The sequence below is a fragment of the Nasonia vitripennis genome, chromosome 1 (assembly GCF_009193385.2).
Source record: "Nasonia vitripennis strain AsymCx chromosome 1, Nvit_psr_1.1, whole genome shotgun sequence".
NCBI lineage: Eukaryota > Metazoa > Arthropoda > Insecta > Hymenoptera > Pteromalidae > Nasonia > Nasonia vitripennis.
In genome coordinates this window covers 34,518,099-34,539,790 of record NC_045757.1, presented here as the reverse complement: position 1 = coordinate 34,539,790, position 21,692 = coordinate 34,518,099, and the positions used below count along the sequence as shown (strand labels likewise).

Sequence of the window (21,692 nt, the reverse complement as noted above, 5' to 3'; positions counted from 1 at the left end):
TCACGTTTTTTTGGTGGTTTTAACCTTTGACAATGTCTTTTTCCTTTATTGAAACTTCTTTTGTCATCGTGGCGTACAGAAAAAGCATACATAAAAAATATGCCTTAATCCTAATTGGCTTACGGCTAATCGTAAGGTTTTGGAGAAACTGGAAGATGCGAGTTAATACTTTTTGTGGAAAGCGACATCTGTTTTTTTTTCTTTTTTTACGTTCTGATCAAGTCGGCGTTTTCTGTGAGCATCGACGAATACTTATAGCATTCTTTTTATTTATATCAATATAATATATAATGACAAATGAGGCAACGTGCAGAGAACGCCAGACTCGTACATACTTAACTACTTTCTGGGACCAGTTGAAAAGACAAAAAAGAGTAGATGAATTTTTTTTAACTTTGATCATGATTCAAACTCGTTTTTAATTTTTCAACTGTTTACAGTTTTCCATTACCAATTTACAGCAACGATTTTCGCAAATCAACACTTTTTACCGACTTAATTAGCTAAGTAAGTACTATATACTATATTTGGCAAAAATCCTTCGTATCTCATTTTTTTTTTTCATGTAAAAAAGCTACGTTCGTGAAAAGGCTGATCACGAAAATAGTAATCGGCCTTTCCTCGGCGCAAGTACAACACTATTCTCTGCGGGTCTCTTACGAGATTACATTGTCGTTCTTTATACTGTTACTTCTTTCCAGATTTTTTCGTCAAACATTTTATTTAAGACTAGGGAATAACGTTTACAAGCATTTACAAAAGACTTATCACAATTTTAACTGTTTTTTTTCTTTTTTTCTGCAGAAAGCATTCTTACGTTCTAGAGGTCAGTGACATCCTTCAACCGATGTTTAGTTAATTTTTTTTTGTTTTAATTCCTCTATTACTTATCAAAATTGACTCCCGAAGGAAACGCCACTGTTTAAGGTTACAGGTAAAACACACTTACACTCATGCGCACATGACGGAGCTCTTTCTTCTCGTGTCAAAGAGATCCACGCACGTGCGCTTTCTTTAAAAAATACAAATCTTACGATTAAAACAAACGAATGGCATATAAGCAACAGTTACGTTTAACGCAAATAAGTCAAGTCAATGTCTATAGATTGGCTCATTGTTCTCTGGGTAGCAGTGTTTATAAGAAAAGGTCGCTGCCACATCTGCGACAGAGACTATCCATTACTTATACGATATCAGCCGCAGACATGATCAACTTCGTATTTAAAAAACGAACGACAACGGTAATTTTTAAATTTCGATGTCATGGAGTCTTCAAGGAGTCAACGCACACGTTTTGTTCAAGGCTCTCGATTGTCGCTAAAAATGTACGTTAACGTTATTTTTTTCCATTAAAGTACCGATAGTTAAAAAAAATCAGAAAAGTACATAGAGAGGACTCAGTCTTAGATAAAGTATATAAATTGAATACACATGTACGGAATAGTTTTTTGATCGCTTGTATGGCGTCTGAACATCGGAATACGAAGCTCGTTTCTCGCTTAATCCTATAGAGGAATAATCGGGATATAATTTAAGTTTTTCTTTTTCTGTTTTTCTGCTTTGTAACGACGAACAGTGATTTTCCTCCCGTACGCGGGAAACCTTAGGAGTACAAGGATAGAGGGGCATAGATAATACAATATAATACTATTTGAGAAAAACGTATTTACATGAAGGAGAGTAGGAATAAATGGAATAATAATAGGAGATCGGATCCAAGCCGACGTACTAGATTGCGACCGCGTTGGGCACATTGGGATCTTCTCATCTTCCTCGAGTGCTTCACTCGGACTTATATACCGCAACGCGTGACGCATTACCGATGCGCTGCTCGTCGAACGAATCTGCACGTAATATATCGTCGTGTATTTTCTTTTAATTTTGTACAACTCTGTTACTCCTTATGCCGCGCGCGCAAGTCGTCAGAGAGCAGAAGGCGCTTGAAGAAACTCAAAACTCTGTCCTTTCATTTAGATATTGTCATAGTTTATCGCGGCTGATGGCTAATAGAATAGCCTCTCAACCGGTTCGCGTTAAGTTTTACCCTTTTGTTTCGTGACTCTGACTCTGCTATACTGTGTATAAGCTCATGCTAGTATCGGTTCGCGCGCATCGCGGTTCTCTCCTTTTTTTTTGTCTTCTTCTCTATATCGTCAATTCTTTTCGAACCGGCACCACCGACTCGGAACGACGGGTGCTTCTGAGAGATACAGTGAGAGACTAGGGGCTATGCTCTGCCAACTTCTTCTTGTTTAAATATACTCTATGTGTATAGGAATGCAAGGGTAAAGTGAGTGTCGTTTCGAGCCCATGACTCGGCGATATTTTTTCCTTCTCTATTCTCGTAATAAGTTGTCGCTTCTGCGAGGGCGTACGCGTGTGATATAACGGCAGTTATACTTTTTTTATTTTTGTGCATGATGGTAAGTGTCTCATCAGACAGGTTCGCCGCCCGCTAGGAAGCAAGTGCGCGCGTATAGACTCGTTCTCGGAGGAAGAGCGATTTACAATCTAGTACGCCGGAAGAATATCTAGACGGCCGAGTCCTTGCCGACAAAGCCCGTCTTCGAGATGGACCTCTTGCCGTCGAAGGTGACCGATGACTCCCGGTGCAGGCCCGAGTCGATTATCGGCGTGATCTTCTTCTCCTCCTTCAGTGGCTCCTTCTCGTCTCTGTGAGGCAAAACAAAGCTATCGTTAGATCGGGCAGGTTCTTTTGGTTTCGGATAGTTTTGGTGTCTATATTGTATTTGTTTTAGCTAGGACATCAACATCGACGATACTGTTCAATATTACATGCCGATGCCGAAGACGTACTTCGGCAGGGATTTTTATATACACTATGTTCTGTTGACTGTTTTTAAAATTTTATTTAAAGACAATAAGTTCTAATCTATAAGGAAAGAAGAATGACTAAGCGCGTTTATAGTGTGTATATAGTATATGGAACGTGCAACATGGCCAAAGCTTGATGCGACTGGTATAAATATAAACGTATGTAACAATGATATGATTGATGATGAAGGACATGACGGAAGTGGAACTCAAGCGGAAGTGTCAATTGTCACTCGAATACTAAAACTGTACCGAACATCTAAGTTTGTCATATACTTATATTTTAAAAGACTGATCATTCTATAATAGTAAAAAAATCTAATAATTCTTTCCGACGTGTAAAGAAAGAAATTCTCCAATTCAATATTTACAGAGGCGAGTCTGGATTTGATAGTAGTTTATTCACAGGGACGGATCGAGACGTCGTGAACTAAATAATACAGACATAACGTTTATCGAAAAACTTCTATTCTAGTACCATCTATTCCGAGTAAAAATAAGGAAAAAACCAATACAGTGCACAAAGGAATACACCGGGGGGAAGTATGTACATATACAAAAAAATAACGAAATGAACGAGACTAAAAGAGACACAGATATACAGAAAAGAAGCTTTTCAGCTCTCCGTCGACCGCAGAAAGTTTTCTCTCCGCGTACGCGTAAGATGCGGGCGCGTGCCGAGACGCGCAAGACCGTAATATAAGAAAAGGGAGGAAAAAAGTGGTTGGCGGCTGCTGGCTTATCTACCGCACACAATGGGGGGGGGGGGGGGTTAGAGGGAGAATCGAAGAAAAAACTCGCCGCATGCTGTGTGTACCGAGCTTTCTCTTCGCGCCACCCGCGATATAGGCCTCTCTATTGTCGTCCCCGGCGTCGGCTTTTATTCATCCCTCGTTTACGTAACTCGCGCTGGAGAGCCGATGCTGTGTACACATATCTTTATTGCACAGGGTGACAGTTGCACGTCGAAGAATACAATCATAGATATACAGATATAGATGTATACAGGAGCAATAAAATATAATATACACATCACATAATAAAACGCCATGCGAAACAAAAATATATAGATAAATGCTCGGTAAGCCACGTCGATTGTACAATATAACATGTGATAATCGGCACTGCCTCCTCATGCTACTTTTTTTGGTTTATACTCTAAAATTTTGATTCCAAAAGTTAAAATTTCGTCGTGACAAACTCGATTATTCTTACATGGCAGTGTGCTTGACCAGCGTAATGGTACTTTTTCCACTACCCGAGTCTTGGATGGCCGTCACCCCGGCGACGTTGGCCATTTTTTGGTCGCAATACGGCAATGGGAACCGCCAACCGTAAAGACTATAAATATGCACGGTGAGAAAACAGAACGTCAGTTTCTTTCTTTCTTTCTTTTTTTTTTTTTTAATGAAAATCGTGTATATCCTTCAAAAATTTACACTGCCATAGCGTTTTGCATATCGTCTCTTCGGATTCGTCAACATTATAACAACCGCTATATTACTCAACATCGATCGATATAAAGTAGAATATATAGAATAACAGTAATGTCCGTATATATGATATATATCCCATGCAAAAGACTACGTAAGTAGTGTAATTTTTGAAGTGCATGCCCAAACGTGTCGAGCACATCTGTATATCGACTATGAATAAATGAGATGATAATGAGAGAGATATAGTGTCTTTGGCGACGTTGATGCATGTGAGTATTATATGGAAAAAATGCAGTCAATGTATAATATAGATCTATGTATATATAAAAAAATGCGAGGAAACGAACGATCCGCGCGCGAAATTCGATGACACGACAGCGCCAAACTTGCCAAAGCACAGAATGTGTCGAGCTCGAGTGAATCGGGCATTTCTGCGTGTGTGTGTTAGTGTGTAAGTATATGCACCATTTGAAATTTATATATATATATATATATATATATATATATATATAAAAAATACCGTGTACATAAAATATGTATATATCGAGATATCAGGAGGAACAGTTATATTAAAAGAAAAATCGTTCGAAAGAGACTGTACCTTCCCAATTTGGCGTCCTCTTCGTCCACGGGTTTTCTTCTCGATCGTTCGCACATGTAGTAGATGATACCTGCAATGTATAGACAAAAAAGAAAAATTAAATTTCCCCAACGCGAGAAATTCCTCTCTAATCTCCATCCAACGCAGAGTATGGCGCAAGCATAGGAGATAAAATCTTAACGTACCTGACTTGTTGGTGCAGCAGAGAATAGCGTCTGTAATCAGCATAATAACAATGAGGACGGCGATGACTATACCGATTATCGCCGCGCTGGAGATTATCGAGCCGTGGTGTTGCAGCACCGACGCGTTGCTCGCGTTACCTGGAAAGAAAGTGAAAATTCAAGCGTTGGTATAAAATTGCGAGTGAGCATGTGGGCAAAGAAAGTGAGAGAGAACAATATGTTAGTGCAAAAAGCTGAAAGAAAAATTAACGGAACGATGCTTGGTGATGGAGTACAATGAAGAGTCGCCTTGTAAATCCTCGAGTATGCAGCGCTCAGCTCTCTTATTAATTAAATCGAAAATTGCGCGCGCTTTTGTCGATGCGGACGAAGAGAGTCAATGATGAATTTAGATGCTTCACGCGCATAAGGGACCCGCATCATCGAACGAAAGTCAAAGGAGAGGACACCTACTGGGCAGCGGTGACGTCCGATTATAAATTAAAACGTACTGGTACTAGACTCCTTTTCTCTCTCTCTCTCTCTCTCTCTCTCTCTCTCTCTCTCTCTCTCTCTCTCTCTCTCTCTCTATACAAAGCTCTTTTCTCATTGTGCGTTTCTCGAGTTGAACGAACTGCGATACACATCGATGCGGCTGTGTGTGTATAATGGTCTCTTTGAAAGTGAAAAATGATCTTGCGCAACATCACCAAACACGTGCCGCCGCGTTGTAATATGCATCTTCAAAATTGTTTTGTTTAGTCGTGTCTTCATTATAATAATACATATGTGAGGTGGAGAACGAAAAAGAGAGTTAAAGTATGTGTGTGTACGAGTAGAAGATCCGTTTTTATCGAGGCCACAGATAATACATCTCTATGAACGTTACACGAAAAATAGACACGTCCAAGCCGTTCGAAATTAATCAGAAAAATTAGCATGTACAACTTTGGACGTGTCGATCTTTGATATATTGTGTACATAGGAGAGCTCAGTATATACGTATGAATGAGAAGTACAAGAGTGAATGAAGAACACATATGAGAGTTAAAAAATAAACGTAAAATAAAAAAACACACAAAAAGCGTTGTAAAAAAAAAAGAAACTCTCGAAGCAATAGTCGCGCGAACCTGAAAAGCCGTTCAGAGAGTAAGAGAGAGTGCGATAGACAAGGAAATGCAGTAGCAGCCGTTTTATTTCCGCGCGTGAGAACAAGAGGAGCGACTACTACGTATATATATATATACATGTACACTGCAGCGTAAAGGTAAATAGCGCAAAAGAGTAAAAATCCAGCCAAGAAGCCCAAGGAAGTAAAGCCCATTCTAACGGCGAGAGAACAGCAGCGGTGTTAGTCTCTACTACGTCCCGCTCGACTACTCTACGTAATTACACTCTAGCCCAGCACCGTATGTTTCTCTCAATGTGTATACGTGTATACGCCGCACCAGCACCAGTATATAGCAGTAACAGCAGCAGCCACTATAGAGCTTGCAATTTTTAAATGCCAGAGAAGATAAGGTGAGAGAGAAGCGTGCGCGCGCAGCTGCCGCTTATGTTATATAATAATAGTACATAGACACCTTTGGTTAGAACAATTGTTAATACAGAAGATAATTCTTTTATTGCTGTTATTGTTTTTTCATAATTACCATGTGTCTGTCTCGCTCTCGCATTAGATCCACGCAGTTTTTAGAATTGTGATATATATATATATATATATATATATATATATATATATCGAGAATTGGTTTATTATCATGGATGTTCTAAATTTGTTGTTGCATGTTTGTTGTCAAATAAAGAATGCGGACGCGCCGGAAAAGCCAACGCAACAATCATCTCGCCTGGCAATTTCCTTAATGGCGGGAGTGAAATTTCGTTGAAAATTTCACGCAGAGAACTATACGCGCTCGCGCGAGAGGAGACGTTGGATTGGCTTCAGCGACGCTCCTGACAGTTGTGCGTTTTGTTTTCCATCTGGACGTTCTATATATTTTCTTTTCTTTCAATACTTCACGTATCTCTATGTATAAGTGTTGTGTTTATGTACAGTAATAAATGCTTCGCAGACAAAAAAATTTCTCTTTTCTTCTTTCTCTTTTTTTTTTTGCTTATTGTATACGTACTGTATGTATGTATATGTACTGGCTCAAGCCAAAAACACAGACATCTATGCGTATGTGTATAGTATGTACGCTCGTATACGACCGCTCTATATGATATAATACATGTGTACGACTACCGCTGCCTACAGCAACAAGGTTCTCTATACGCCAGTGTATATATTTTTTTTTTTATAATTTACGCCTCGTGCGCCTGCCTTTTATACGCCTCGAGAATCGTGTAGCGCGAAAAGTTGGCAAACGAAAGCCCGATACAGTATAACAACGACGATTACACCTCCTAAAATTATACAACGAAACCATAGGCTCTTCGCGGTTTTCTCTTTCTTTCCTCTTTCGGCGCCGACATAACAGTACAATCGAACGACGCAATTCTCGATGTACACAGACGCTACACACACAGTCCATAGAGTTCTTCCATTTCGCGATGCGCGATACAATACTCTCTCTTGCCGGGCAAAGCTTTCGATTCTATTTGCGGAAACGAGCTACGCGAGCCCCGTAAAACTGGCTACCGTTAAGCGCATAAGTGAGAGTGAAGGACCTGGCGAATCACGCCTCGGCGACACGGAAATCGAGCTGGCGTGTACCGGGAGGAATTTCACTTTCATTCACATCGTTACAGAGCTTATTTCCCTTCCTTCGCTTTACGAGGCTCGAGAGCGAGCGAAAGCTCTCCCCGGCAATTAATAGAACCGATACTATTCTGGTACAAAGTTTCCTTCTCTGTTATATTGCTTTCTTTTTTTATACTTCTTCTTTCAATTGACTCTGAGAGGCATTAAACTGGAACAAAGTTTATGATTGGTGGAACATAAAGAAAAGTAAATTCAAAATAAAATTGCGGGAGCGAAGTCGGCGGTGTTTTGGCTTGTGATAATAATCCACTCTCCGCGCGCGAGAACCGTAAAAAGCGCTGGTTCAAAAGTTTTTTCGACAATAGGTGTAAAATCAAATGGAGCGCTTAAAATCGAGAAGAGCGAGGGACTTCGCTCCCCGGCGAGGTAAATTAAGTTATTTCAAAGGAAGTCGCCGCTAAAAAGAAATGTCCATCCGTCGACCGTCTTGTACAGTAAAAATCGATCGGCGCTCTGCGAGTGTATATACAGCGAAGCGCAGGCAAACGACGCTAATTAAAACAGCGAGACGATATAGTCGCTACGCAAAAAAGGAAGGAGCAATCAAGCGCATGCCATGCATCGCGTCGTCGATTTTACCCGGTAAGAATGGAAACGACGCGATTCACTTTTAGAGCTTCAGAAAATTCCCAGACGCGGCGTCGATTTTTTTTCTTCCTTTTCTTCTTTATTTTGCTGGATCCTGCACCCTTTCTCTTATATACTTATAAAGCTCGGGCTACTCTTAAAAGTAAAAGGCGCTAAAGTTTAATTAAAGAAAATTCAGCGAATGCTCGAGGGAGCGTATAACACAGCAGCGCACGAGAGCGTACATACACATACATAGCGAACCTCGTTAATGTCCTAATTACGAACACTATTAATTTTGGCTTTTACGTGGAAATTAAATTATTGACGCAGCTTTGGCGAGCGGTGCCGATAACTAGGACATTGCTTTTAGGCTGTGGTAAACGATGACACGTTCTCTTTAATAATGCTTCGTGATGATATTGTTATGTATTCGTGAGAAATATCTAACTTATTGTATGACGATATAGCTATTGGTCTAAAATGCGTTGGGGATATCTACGGCATATGACGTATTGTACAGCATTAGTAATTAAAAATTATTTGTAATATATGATGCAGGAGAAAATTAAGAAACTGGATAACCATATAGAGCAGTAAATTATAATCTTAGTATATTCTAATAAATTCAAAAATCATGCGCTCTAATAACGCGGGCTCGACGGACAAATATTTCTAGACAAGCAGACAACTATAGTGACTGATAAGATCAAAAAGAAGAAAAAAACGCAAGGAAAATGTAATAATAAAAAGGAAAAGATAAACATAATTTTGAAAAAAAGAAAAACAAATAATATAGTAAGGTTATTAAACACAAAAAAGATAAAGAATTCAGCATTGTTAGACACAATAATTTGTAGTGTGATCTTTCTTCTTTTCGAGATGATTTTAATCCAGATCTTGGATTCGTATATTCTACGTGCTCTCATTAAAAGCGGATTTTCGCTTCGAGAGCGGTGTTTGATTTGTTATGTTAACAATGATCAAACGAAAATGTAATTGTGTGTATTCAGTATACTTTGAGTAAATGATTCAATTTCGGCGTAGTGGATACTTTCAATTTCTCTATCTCTCTCTTTCTCTCTTTCACTCAAACACTCGAAAACAACTTACTCTTAAGCTAGGCTTACTAAAACAAACACGAATTAAAAGTACCCAAAGATCTCGAATTCAAACTAAAAATTTATAATCTCCAAACTATGTAAAGATTCTCTAAAAATACGATTCGAGCCTCCGATAAGTCTTCCCGCCTGCACGCGAGAAACTTTATCCGTAAACACTAGGCATTTGGCAATGTAAGGCATCTTAATTTTTAATTTCTCTCCTTATTAGGCTCATCGGTATAAATCGCACCGAGTACGCGCTTATGCTTCTGTTGTGCGCGCGCGTGTGAAAGACGAGATTGCAAAAGAACAAAAAAAGATGTATCTCTCTGCGAGAGCGTATGTAACGCGCAAAGTAACTAAGAAACGTACCAGTACGTTTTTAACAATGAGCATTCAACGCGAATATCGTATAATGTACGCTTGGCTTACCGTCGAATATCAACGGTTGCCAACCTTCCTCTCGCACTCTCCTCGCTTGGTTTTTGCAACGGATTTGGTTTTCATTTTTCCCTCCTTCTCTTTACTTGTATTCTTTTCGCATCGGAATGTATACAGCACGAATCTCCAACGTGACCCTACGCTAAGGCAATCGATGAGTGGTAATTGAGTTTGCGTTCGCCGCGTACTGATCTTGCTCGCGCTCGCGAACAGCGAGAGAATGCAAAACAACTAGGCGCGACGACTGTCTGTATACCCTATAGTTCTGCGCTCTCCGCATTTCTATGCAGCGACCTCGACTCTTTTTACTTTTTCGGAAGAACGGAGATTTTCGACGGATAATGTAACAACGGCGTTGTCGAGTATCGTGAGATAAATATATAGTTATTCTCTTTTCATTGTGTCTTATCGAGCGTGAACTATTCATCGCGCTCCGTTGATTGACGAGATTCGGGATATTACGAGTTATTTTTTCTTCGCTTTGTATTATTCGTTTAAACTCCTGTTGATGCTTTTCTTTAAATGGCTAGAGATAAGATCAATTGAGTGGCTGCGACGATGACCACGGCGAGCTGGATGGCGACTCCGCCAGACGTTATCTTTTCATCCACTACAAAGCCCTCAGATTCTGGATAGAAAAAAGCTTGTGTTGAAAGGGTGGACAAGAGAGAAGTGATTCGTCGATTGATTTGACTTTAATTCGTACAAGTACACCCGCCCCATTTGTAGATACCCCTATATGTTCGGCATTCGTAATGTCAAAGCACCGACATCTGACTGACTTTTTATTCTTTCAGGTACTTCAAATTGCTCACAACGTGTAATCTCAACATGTATGTTTTTGTATATAAATGCAAAAAAGAGGTACACCAGTGTAGTTGTGAAATAATAAAAACAAATAAAAAATGAATGTAACCGCGAAAGAGTATAACGGTTTAGATTCGTCAGAAGATACTAAATCAAAGATAAAACAGTAATTTTATGAAATAAGTAAAACACGTTTGAATAACTGAAGAAACTTACCTCTGGTAGTCTTAATAGTGATGTTCTGCGCTTCTCCCAGACCAAGGAAGTTGTGAGCCTTGACTCCGATTTTGTAGTAAGTGTCCGGGTACAATTCTGTGACCCATGTCTCCTGCTTGATTTCGGTCTTCTGTTGACAGTTGCCCTGCTCTACCCATTCGTCTCCACTGTACTTCTTGACCTCGCACCACTTGACCTCGTAGTAGTCGATGCGCTCACCGTTGTCGGGCGCCTGAGTCCACTTGAGATTGTATCTATCGTGGAAGGGCGACTTGATGTACTCGTCGTTCGGTCCAGGACGCGGCAGGAACTTTACTCTGCCGGGCACACTGCGCATCGTCGTCGCGAAGTTCTTGTGCTGAGCCCAGTTGCCCCGACCGGCTTCGTTGGATGCCGCGAAACGGAACTCGTAGGTCGTCTGGGGCTCGAGGTTTTCGATGACGTAGCCGGCACGAGAACCTGCATTAAAATGAAGGTAATTTTTTTAATTCGTTATTTCAAGTAACCTAGTCAATTCGCCGAGTAACGAGCATGAACTCACCAACAGCCCAAGTGCGGTTTTTAGACATGGTCCAGGGCTGGTTCTGAACCTTGTATTGCACAGAGATGGTCCTGATGGGTAGGTCAACTGGTGCAACCGGCGGGACGATGTTGAAGGTGATGGTCGTGGCAGTGGTGTCGATCATCGAGACTTGAGGAATGTCGGCGGGCTTGGGAGCCTCCCTGAGCTCCATCACGTGAATAGCTTCGCCTAGCCTATTTTTGGCATGGCACTTGTACTGAGTGTAGTACCTCCTGTCTAGCGGCTTGATGTAGAGCGAAGAGATCGGGCCGTTGTCGTAGACCGTGATCTGCTGGTCGTTTTCGACCTTGTCGTTACCGTAGTACGTCCAGTGAATAGTCGCGTTGGGTATACTCTCGGCGATACAGGTCAGGTTGACTGGACGGTTGTCCCACGAGTAGATAGTGCGGTTGCTCATCGAGGCGAACGACGGCGGGAACTCGACAGTCAGGTGTCCGTTCTTGAAGGCCATTCCACCCTTGTTATTGGCGATACACTCGTACAGGCCGTCGTCGGATCTAAAACGAACATCAAACGCTCGAATACCAATACTTATACGACTCAAATGTCCTGTAAAAATACGCACCTCAGAGTGTGATCGATGGTGAGGTTGCCGACAGTCTCGCCCTGCTGATCGTCGAAGTCGTTGGTCAGGTGAATCCTGTCATCCTCAGGCTGAACTCCGCGGATGAAGGGCTTCTCGGAGGTGTGCTTGCGGAAAGTGATGGTCGGTGGGGGTTTGCCGAAAGCCTTGCAAGACAAGACGGTCTTCTCGCCCTGGGCGATGGTCTGGTTGAGGAATTCCATGATCTTGGGCTTGACGATGACGTTCACTTGGATGTTCATGATGGCCATGCCAGCGGCGTTGGTAGCGGTGCACTGGTACTCGCCGCTGTCGTCGCGCTTGACGTTGCTGATCGTCAGGAGTCCGGTGTCCTCGTTGACGCTGAAACGGTCGGTAACCGCGAGGTTCTCCTTCGTCAGGGTCTTGATCCAGGTGAACTTTGGTGGGGGTTTGCCGGTACCCTTGCAGAGGATCTGCGCGCTCTCGCCCTCCGTCACCTCGTACACCGAGTTCTCGGCTTCCACGATGCTGGGCCTCGTGTGCACCTGTTTCCGCGAACAGAATTTAATTTAATATCTTAAAAGATAAGATAATCTGCATAAGAGAAACGAGGTATTTGGAACAAGGGCTTACCTCGACTCGAATAGCGCGTTCCTGGAGCTCTCCGGTCTGCTCGACGGAGGCACGACAAGTGTAGATGCCATCGTCGGACTCCTTGACGTTCTTGATCCTGAGAGCGTGGGTCTCGATGACGTAGTGGTCGTTGGTTCTGATAACTTCACCATTGAAGAGCCAATCGACCTTTGGTGACGGCCTGGCACGTACCTGGCACTTGATAGCGAAGTCCTCTCCAAGAATGGGGAACTGGTTCAGTGGCGCGTCATCCCACGTGATCGCGACTGTTACATATACCGAGAGATCGTATTAGAGGGCATTTTCTAAATTAATTTTCGTATATGGTATATTTAACTCACCGATGGTTTCAATGATGACGGTTTTGCTGAGCAGCTCGGTATTGGCGTAGGTGCCCCTGCAGATGTACTGACCAGCCTGATCCTCCTGCAGCGAGTTGAAGAACAGCGAGATGCTGTTGTCCTGGGGATGCAACTCCGTGTACATCGGAGGCTTCGAGTATCCCGGTGAATTGCTGCGTTTGCAAAAAAAAAGCGAATCGTCAGTAAATCCTCCCACGCATACATGCTCCTAATCTCTACGGGACTATATCTATCCATACAAGTGAGATCTATACAGATGAGATGGCTATATAAATGTATGGAGAGAAAAAAAATCAAGACGATGAGAAAAAACTCGTGTGAATTTTGACAATGTAAAATTTTGACAAGAAACAAAAAAAAGGCATTCGCATTCAAACGCAAATGTCGCGAGGGCGGAGGAAAGTAATTGCAAATGACGGGGGGCAGGGACACTGCAGCGCGTCTCTCTGTATCGCGATGAATAGGGAGAGACGGGGACAGAGTGGGAGGACAGCGTGTCGACGAGCGTTTTAATGAAATAAACTGCGAATGCGTAATTGTAGGCCAGACCAGAAATAATTAATTGTCCTTTCAAATTGAACGATCCGAAACGAGAAATGAGAGAGTAGAGAGAGAGAGGGAGAGAGAGAGAGACAAAACACACTAGACGACCACAAGACCATGATGGGAAACGCATCACTATGTGCTAAATGTAAATATGTATATCTAAGGGGACCATGGAAATCGTGTATGCGGAACGTAATTGTTTGTAAAAAGCTGCGGCATTCAAATTCTAATTTCATGTAGATTGATTTATCGCGCAAAACACAAAAGGGGTATAGAAGAAGCTTTCCTCGTACGGCAACTGAAAAAAAAACGCATAAAACTATTCTAAATCATACCAAACAAGAATAGTAGTGGTAGTGGTAGTCGACAGCAAAAAATCAAAGTCGGAAAACGGGTTGGCGACAGCCGGACACACGCGCACACACAGGAGAAAAATCAATAAAACGAAAACAATGTGTAAAAATTGCAGGGTATAGAGAAAATAACACACATCTGCCGCTGCTGCAGCGCCGCGCGCTGGCTATCGTGGAATTACTACGTGTAAAAAAGTGGGCAGCAGTCGACACACAACGAAAAAGGGTTGAAAACAGGCAAAAAAAAGAGTATATATATATATATAGTATAGCGAGTGAGGGATAGAGAGAAAGAGAGAGAGCGAGCGACAACCTCACGTGTCAACAATCGCTTGCGTGTTAGTCTCGGTGGGTAGTAGAGTTAATACTCGCCTGTCGAGCGGCAAGACGACGAGTCTGTGTGCAGAAAAAGAGAAGCGAGAAATACCTTCGATTAGTGCTCAATGTCGTGTGTCAGTGTCATATTCTGCATTTATTATTAGTTTACAGAGCAATTATATATTCGCAAAAATTGTTCTTCACATGCACGTTAATCGAACCAACGACAACGACTCACTCGGTGTGTCTGTGTGTATATAGTATATGTACAAAAAAATATAGAAAAAAAAAAATTTTCACAAGATATATCGTCTCATTTAATATTTACAAAGAGAGACACGACGCTGCGCGTTAAGTACACTCACTTGAGGCTCTCGATGGCTCTGTTCTGCGGGTCGATCCACTGGATGTCGGTGATGAGCTTGGTGTCGGCGACTCTGGGTTTGCAGGTCATCAGGATGCTAGAGCCTACTGGTTTGGTCTGCTTCTCTCCACTGGGCAGGATCTCCATGTACTGGTCCATCTTCTGAGCTTCCGCTTGAGCTGCAAGCAAAACAATCGAGCCATTAGTCCAAAGCATATTAAGCTTTGAAAAGAAAAATAAAAATCTCGTCCATCGCGTCGAGTCGACTGGCGTTGCAAGAGTGTAAAACCGGATAGGCTTATCTCCGGCTCGGCTGTCACGCGCTACTGACCAGAGCCGTATAAAAGAATAACGCGATTAGCGCAATGAAAGCCAAGTCGTCGTCCTGCAGCATAACAGAGGAGTAGATCGGTTCGTGTTACTCGAGCGTGATAAATCAAAACTGCCCACTGCTACTATACTTCCCCTCGCTCTATACATATAATTGTATAACAAAGTGCAATTTCCGGCCGCGATTCCGTGGTATCGGATTTTCTTGGAAAAGCGAGAGAGAGAGAATTGGAAAATCGCGCGCGCGTGGAATAATTAAGCTATATATACGACGAGGGCCACAGGGCTCAACAGGTGTTCTCTCCGCTGCTGCACTTCTCTTTCTCTCTCTCTCTCTCTCTGCAGCAAGACGTGTGCAGCCGTCTCGCAGTACTGCTGTAGTGTATAGAAGCGGCTCCGATGGGAAAAGCGAGAGAGAAGCTTCTATTTTTAGCGTTCGTCCCCAGAGAGGGCATTTAATCAGGGTAACGATTACTTAAACTTGAGATGTTGAATGAAATCCTCCGGCGCAATTCGAAACTTTCTCCCCGGGGAGAATAAGGCAGGCAATTACAAACTCGTCTGCGCAATTTCCGAAAACTCGCTTTAGCTGCATGCAGCACAATACAACAAAGAGGCGAAGCTTCTCGGTTCAACGCACTTATACGGTAAACGCTCGTAAAAATAAGTCTCGCGCGAAAAGAGATAAATGCGCCTTACTGGGAATCGTGCTATTCCGCGCAGCGCCAAACACGTAGACGCAGAGCAGCGAGATGCAGAGACTCGAGCCGTCGGCTGCGTCAGTCTTGAGACTACTACTTTCCTGCATATCGCGTATATTACAATACAACAACGCAGGCGCCTGTGCCGAGAGCAGAGACGTATATTATATCGGAATGTCGCGACGGCGATGATGCATCGGCCAGACTGACTCGAGTTATACCGTGTAGTACATTATGGTACTATACAGTACAGCGAGTTCTCCTCGTCGGCCGGAAGCGCGAATTAAGCGCGCGATTATTAATTGAATTGCGCGTAGGGAGAGCGTATTACGCGCAAGCCAGTCGCACGTCCAATTAGGCTCTCGAGGTAATTGTTTGCGAACTACTGCTCGAGCGCATATGCATATATAGTAGAGAGAGAGAGAGAGAGAGAGACGACGACAAGTAGTTGGATACTGCATTACGTATAGCGCGTTGTGGGGGGGGGGGGAGGGGAAGAGAAGCGTTTCCGCGTATAAGCGCACGTGGGAACTGTATTGTACGAGTTGCGCTTTTTTTGCGGCCTTTTGTTCGCACGCTTTGTTGTTTGACACTTTCTGCCAGAGCGAGAAAGTGTCTTGTTTTTACACTTTTAAAAGCTTTTCAGTGTCAAGTGCAGCGGCGCGCGACGCTTTATTAATGGAAGTTTCTGTTGACTGCGTGAGTATGGAAATTGAATCGTCGTCGCGTAACGAGAATAAAACCCTGAGGTATTACGCGGCGAATCGCTATAAATATTATATAGGAGTATACACGCAGCTGAATCAACTGTACGGGATCCTTTTCAGAGGCGGCCAATTATGTGCCATCGGGAGCGTGACACTCGGCTGATTTATGTGCTTACGCACAAAGACTCGCGCTAGAGGGCTGTATCTATATATACGCAATATCGATGAATATACACAGCGTCTAAGCGCGAAAATCGAAGGGGGACGCGAACTTTCAACGCAGGCGATTGTAAAAAGAGTCTCTATACATTCGGATTCGAACGCCTTAATTGGCGGATTCCGAAACGCTTCCGATATACTTTCCCCTGTGTCGACGGCGCATCAAACTCCCGCTTATGGTGGCTCGGCTCCACTGTGGCCCGGAAGCTTTTGTGCGAAGCTGCGATGCCTTTGTGTGCACACACGCGAGAGCTTTTCTCGTACCTATACGTATAATACTAAACTTTGGCGTATATACGTACGTGTACGTCGTTCTCGAAATGCACAGTTAGATATGTAGCAGCGGCGTCGATAAAGCGAAGCTCTTTCTCTCTCCGTACGCAATAGAAAGCTTTCAAGCTCGCGCAGCTGCATGTGCGCGGCGAACCCTTTTACCGAAATTATCCAGGGATCGTCCCTACATACTTCTTTTCCCCGAAACTTGCTACTTTTTTTCGGGGCCGGCCCATACCGTTAGATATATCGCATGAATAACACGCGGAGATAGTGCTCGCCGTGTATTATACGTCTCTCCTGAGGGAAAATTTCAGCGTAGAGAGAAAGCAATTTAACGACACCGCGATACGTGACTTTTTCTTCCGCGATGTAGTGTATGGAGGGTGAAAGCTCACCCCAGGATATACGTACATATACGTATACGCGTGTACGAAAAAAAGCTCGTTCTCGTATCGCTTTTATTTTCTTGTTACTTTTATGACTCGTCGGGGCTTGATTGCCTCTGGGAAGGCCATGGCCCCGTGTGTTTATGAGTTTTATTTTCAGGGGAGAGCTTGCAGGGAAGCTCGCTGCTTTTTACTATATCCTCCGCTGCTCTGCGGAGCAGCAGCAGGTTTCTTAATAGAAATTAGAAAAGTTCCACGAGAGGGGGGGGGGGGCAAATTTAGGGCAGCGAATTTTACGCGCAACTGGGATAAAGTGCGAGTGCTATACTGGAGTAAATTACATTCGAGGAGAGGAAGAGAGAAAATTTTTAAAACAACTAGCTCACCGAAGCGCCAGTTGTTTTCTTTCAATTACAGTCCCAACAAGAGAGTTTTGTCCGATTTTTCCCGGAGCTTTTTGTCCCTCTACCCCTCCTTAAGTACACAGCAGCTCGTAAATTTTCCTCCTCGTGTGCCCCGATGTTTAATTACTCAGAAGCTGACTCGGGGCACGCACTAATGCTTTTCCCGCGGTGGTGTCCCCGTAGTTACAGTTAGACCGCAACGGTTATTCTCTCTCTATCTTTCTCTTACGCCGCGCGTTAGAGAGAAAGAGCGTTTTTCGAAGCTGCAGCAGTTCGTTCGCTTTGATTCCGCGGCGTTAATGGGCTTACGCGGCTCATTGTGAGCGAGTTTCTGGAATCTCGGCTTCACTAATGCCGTAAGTGTAGTGCAACGATTTACGGCCTCCGCGCGCGCACGTGGTGCAGAGAGCTTTGTTTCGTAAGAAAGAGAGCAAACACGACTCTGCAAAGAAGACCTGATTTCAGCTTGTACACACACACACACACACGAGCGTGATTTAAGAGAGAGGAGAGGATTAGCCTAAATTACGCTCTACCAACTAGCGAAGCTTTTAAAAGTCCATCAAGGAAAATTCGAAATCGCATCGATCATCCAATTTAATACACGTGCTATAGAGCTGCGCACTTTCAATCAGTCCACGCCTACGGGATATAAACGTATACGAGCTTCGCTACAGCCCGTGTCATATACTTGTGTGTACGTATACCTACGAGAGAGAGAGAGAGAGAGAGAGAGAGAGAGAGAGAGAGAGCGTGTGTTTATTCGAAGGCATTAAACACACGTGTGGCCGGCGGCCTTTGATGATGCCGCGAGCGCTTGTGGCTATATAGCAATTTCACTCTCTTTCTCTCTTCGATCGATCGTTGCATCACGCGTTATTTTACACGGCGTTGAAAGGAAGAGCTGCATAGCTGTCTTCTTTCTTTTTTCTCCTATAAGCGTGACAGACATTATTTTATAGCGAGGCGAGGGCACGAATCGAACCGAATTGGTTTTCCCTTTTGTAATTGAGGTGTATAGGTAGTATACCTTCTCCTCCTCTTCTCTTTTGATTTATAAACGCTCGCGGTAAGTCTACACCGGCGTTTATCTGAGGAATGTTTTCCGAACGTTTGTGCGCGACGAGTATTATCGTTTTTCATTCGTCATGCTCTCTGAAACGGGATACTCTCTCTCTCTCTCTCTCTCTCTCTCTCTCTCTCTCTCTCTCTCTCTCTCTCTCTCGAACAGGAAGCTGATCAAAAAATACACCGGCACCTCGTATTGTCTTTCTCGCTTCTAAATATCTATCCAAAAGAAAAAATAACACGACGAGGAAAATCGAATCTGGCGCGCATCGAAGAGGGTATAAACGCGCAGTCGATCGGAGAAAAATCCGTCGAGGCATGAGAATCGCTGAAATATTGACAAATAACGCGCGGACCTTTGGCTGCGCTATAAATATCGGCGAATCTGATTCGGGGGATTTCCGAGGGCCTCTATTATATATTTTTTCATTTCCGAGCATAGAGCCGCGTCTTATCGGAAGTCCGGCAGAAATCGCTTTATACGCGCATTTACATACCTATACACACGTCCTTTATCAGCTCGCGTCATCTCCTACTCCCCCGTTATGTACACTTCGTTTCTCGTTTTATTCAGCGCAAAACTTCGGGGCGAGTCACGAGAGCGTGTAAGAGACATTTATATATATCTGGCATTTAATTAGGGGGGATTCTTATCTTATCTGCGGACAATAAAGCCGGTTTCTCTCTCTCTCGCTCTCTGCTTCTTATTTGTGGAAAATAACGTTTCCCGAGCGTCATAAATTCGCCGGGCGTATCTCGCTTATTATAAGCGCGCTCTGCGACGACTACTTCTCTGCTAATTTCGTCATATCAGAAAATTAACCGGGGCACATGAACACACACCGGGGATACAGAGACGCGATTTATCCAACAACATTCAATTTCGACTTCTCACGTGTCGTCGGACTACATGATACGAGAATCCATCACTAGCCTATACAACGCAGCCCCTTGTACTCTGAAAACTTCACCGCGAGAGATTTATAGTTCATTCCGTAAGGCGGCACGCGGGGCTATATACTTATCGATTTTTCAAGAGGATTTCACTCCTAAGTCACGCGTATAATCCAGGAAGAAATATACACCACCCTCACACTGCTCTCCTTAAGAACCTCTCTCGAGACGATAAATCGAAATACACAGTGGCGGCGTCGGGGATTCCTAATCTTTTTTTTTTTTTTTTTGAAAAATCGCGCGCTGCGCCTCATAAATATATCCCCGGCAATTTTTGCGCCCGTCTCTCTCTCTCTCTCACGGATATCGGGACTCGATCAAATTCCCTCCCGCATTTGTATTCGTCGCATTGTCTCGGGGTAAGGAAAACTTTTGTGCGACAGCGGAATGAGTCGCGCGCGAGTGTGAAATGAAATGTAAAACGAGACGGAGAGAGAGAGAAGATTCGCTTTCCCCTCTTAGACATAGGGAATGCAGCGGCAGTGGATAAGGGTTGTACCCTTTCGAGGATTGGGACATTTATTTCGCCGATAGGGAGGGCGAAAAAAATACGCTCGACTCTGCGATTCAGCCATATAGCGTCTAATTCGAAGGACGAGGCGTATCACGTTCTTAAGAAGAAGTTTTCCCCGGCGTGTATACACAAGTTAACAAGTGTAATACACGCAGCGGCTGTTTACTTTTACTCTCGAACGTGAAATGCATATAAGACAGAGCTATACACACAGTTATACTCCACTCCGGAAACTTCTTAATTGAGGGATCGCTTATCATCGTGGCATATTGCAAAGTACACGCGGCTCACGTCGCAGCGCTCTCGCGTAATCGAGAAAGTTTGCGCACCGGCCGCCGAAATTCTCTCCCCCGAGGAGAGAGAAATGTATTCACAAGAAGAGAGAGGCTTCTTCCTCTCCTCCGTCGTAGTAGCAGCAGCAGCAGGAGCCAATTCGGCTATCGGAATTTGATCAAATCCTCTCTCCTACTTGCGCGCGGATCGAATTCTTCCAGCTCGCCTGACACGTCGCCAAGTTTGCTTGTGCTCTCTCCCTTGTAGCAGCTTTCTCGCACGCCCAGTCTCTCTCTCTCTCTCTCTCTCTCTCTCTCTCTCTCTATCTCTCTCTCTCTCTCTCTGTACACATAAGGACGCGACGAGGGTCCATTGTGTGCTGGTACACGCCGATGGCTGGAAATCCGAGAGGCAAAAAGTAATATCGTCTGATTGATTGATTTTATGATTCGGATAAAGGGAAATTCGATTCCGATGATTTCGTTATGAATCGCGAGGGTGTGCGATTTTTTTTTCTTTTAATTAGGCTACGGCGCGGCATTCGAATTCGGAGTGTGTAGAGGCCGAATTAAGGAGAGAGATAGAGAGAGAGAAAGAGGAAAATGAAAGGCTCGACCAATGAATATATAGCATTACGGCAGAGAGAAATTCTCTCTCTTTGGCATTGTGGCGTACGTGTTTCTGCCGCGCAAAGGGCGAGGGGCGATTTCGGGGCTCGGCAGTGCCAACAAAGCCTAACTAACGTAAATAAGATGTCGGCGGCGAAGGTTGGCCGGTAGACGAGGGTGAGGATGACGAACGAAAGTCAGCGCTGCGTTAAAATTGTTTTAACTATCTATTCCATCCTCGCACACGAACAGACATATCGTTCGAGGTTCCAATATTGACTCGCTTCGCTGAAAGGCTTTTTCATCCATACAAATGGACGACTACGTTTTTCAGACGCGCTTAAGTGAAAGTGACGTTGATTAGATCGGGAAATGACGATCGTTTGACCCGCACGCAGCTTGTAGCCAATTAATTGTCAATCTAAATCAGAGCCTCGTGTGTGTATCTAAATAACGAGTGAGACCGGAAAAGTCAGTCTCGGGATAAGAAGACGCCCTCGGCCAATTACAGCCGAGAAGAGAGAGAGAGAGAGAAAGAGGACCCTTCGGCGTCGCAGAAACGATGAATTTGCGACTTTTTTCCTCCTCGCGCGCGAAAAAAAGGGCGACGAGAAG

The 21,692-nt window shown here is 43.6% G+C and overlaps 1 protein-coding gene across 11 annotated transcripts in view; it reads right to left on the bottom strand.

Moving 5' to 3' along the window:
* Positions 1 to 5: 5 nt before the first annotated feature.
* The window catches only part of LOC100123003 (fasciclin-2), a 55,304-nt gene continuing 33,617 nt past the window's right edge, over positions 6 to 21,692 (bottom strand). For 2 of the 11 annotated variants that reach the window (XM_031933736.2, XM_031933734.1), the window contains exons 2-12: positions 14,639 to 14,816; positions 14,328 to 14,351; positions 13,036 to 13,208; positions 12,695 to 12,960; positions 12,083 to 12,606; positions 11,476 to 12,014; positions 10,935 to 11,393; positions 5,058 to 5,195; positions 4,873 to 4,942; positions 4,051 to 4,176; positions 6 to 2,673 (exon numbers count right to left, since the gene is read on the bottom strand). In XM_031933736.2, coding sequence (XP_031789596.1) covers positions 2,532 to 2,673; positions 4,051 to 4,176; positions 4,873 to 4,942; positions 5,058 to 5,195; positions 10,935 to 11,393; positions 11,476 to 12,014; positions 12,083 to 12,606; positions 12,695 to 12,960; positions 13,036 to 13,208; positions 14,328 to 14,351; positions 14,639 to 14,816 — 2,639 coding nt within the window. In that variant the 3' untranslated portion in view covers positions 6 to 2,531. Of the gene's footprint in view, positions 2,674 to 4,050; positions 4,177 to 4,872; positions 4,943 to 5,057; positions 5,196 to 6,999; positions 10,540 to 10,934; positions 11,394 to 11,475; positions 12,015 to 12,082; positions 12,607 to 12,694; positions 12,961 to 13,035; positions 13,209 to 14,327; positions 14,352 to 14,638; positions 14,817 to 15,666; positions 15,791 to 21,692 lie in introns of those variants that run through there. The other 9 variants (XM_032596027.1, XM_031933735.1, XM_032596029.1 and 6 more) reach the window with 6 other exon arrangements.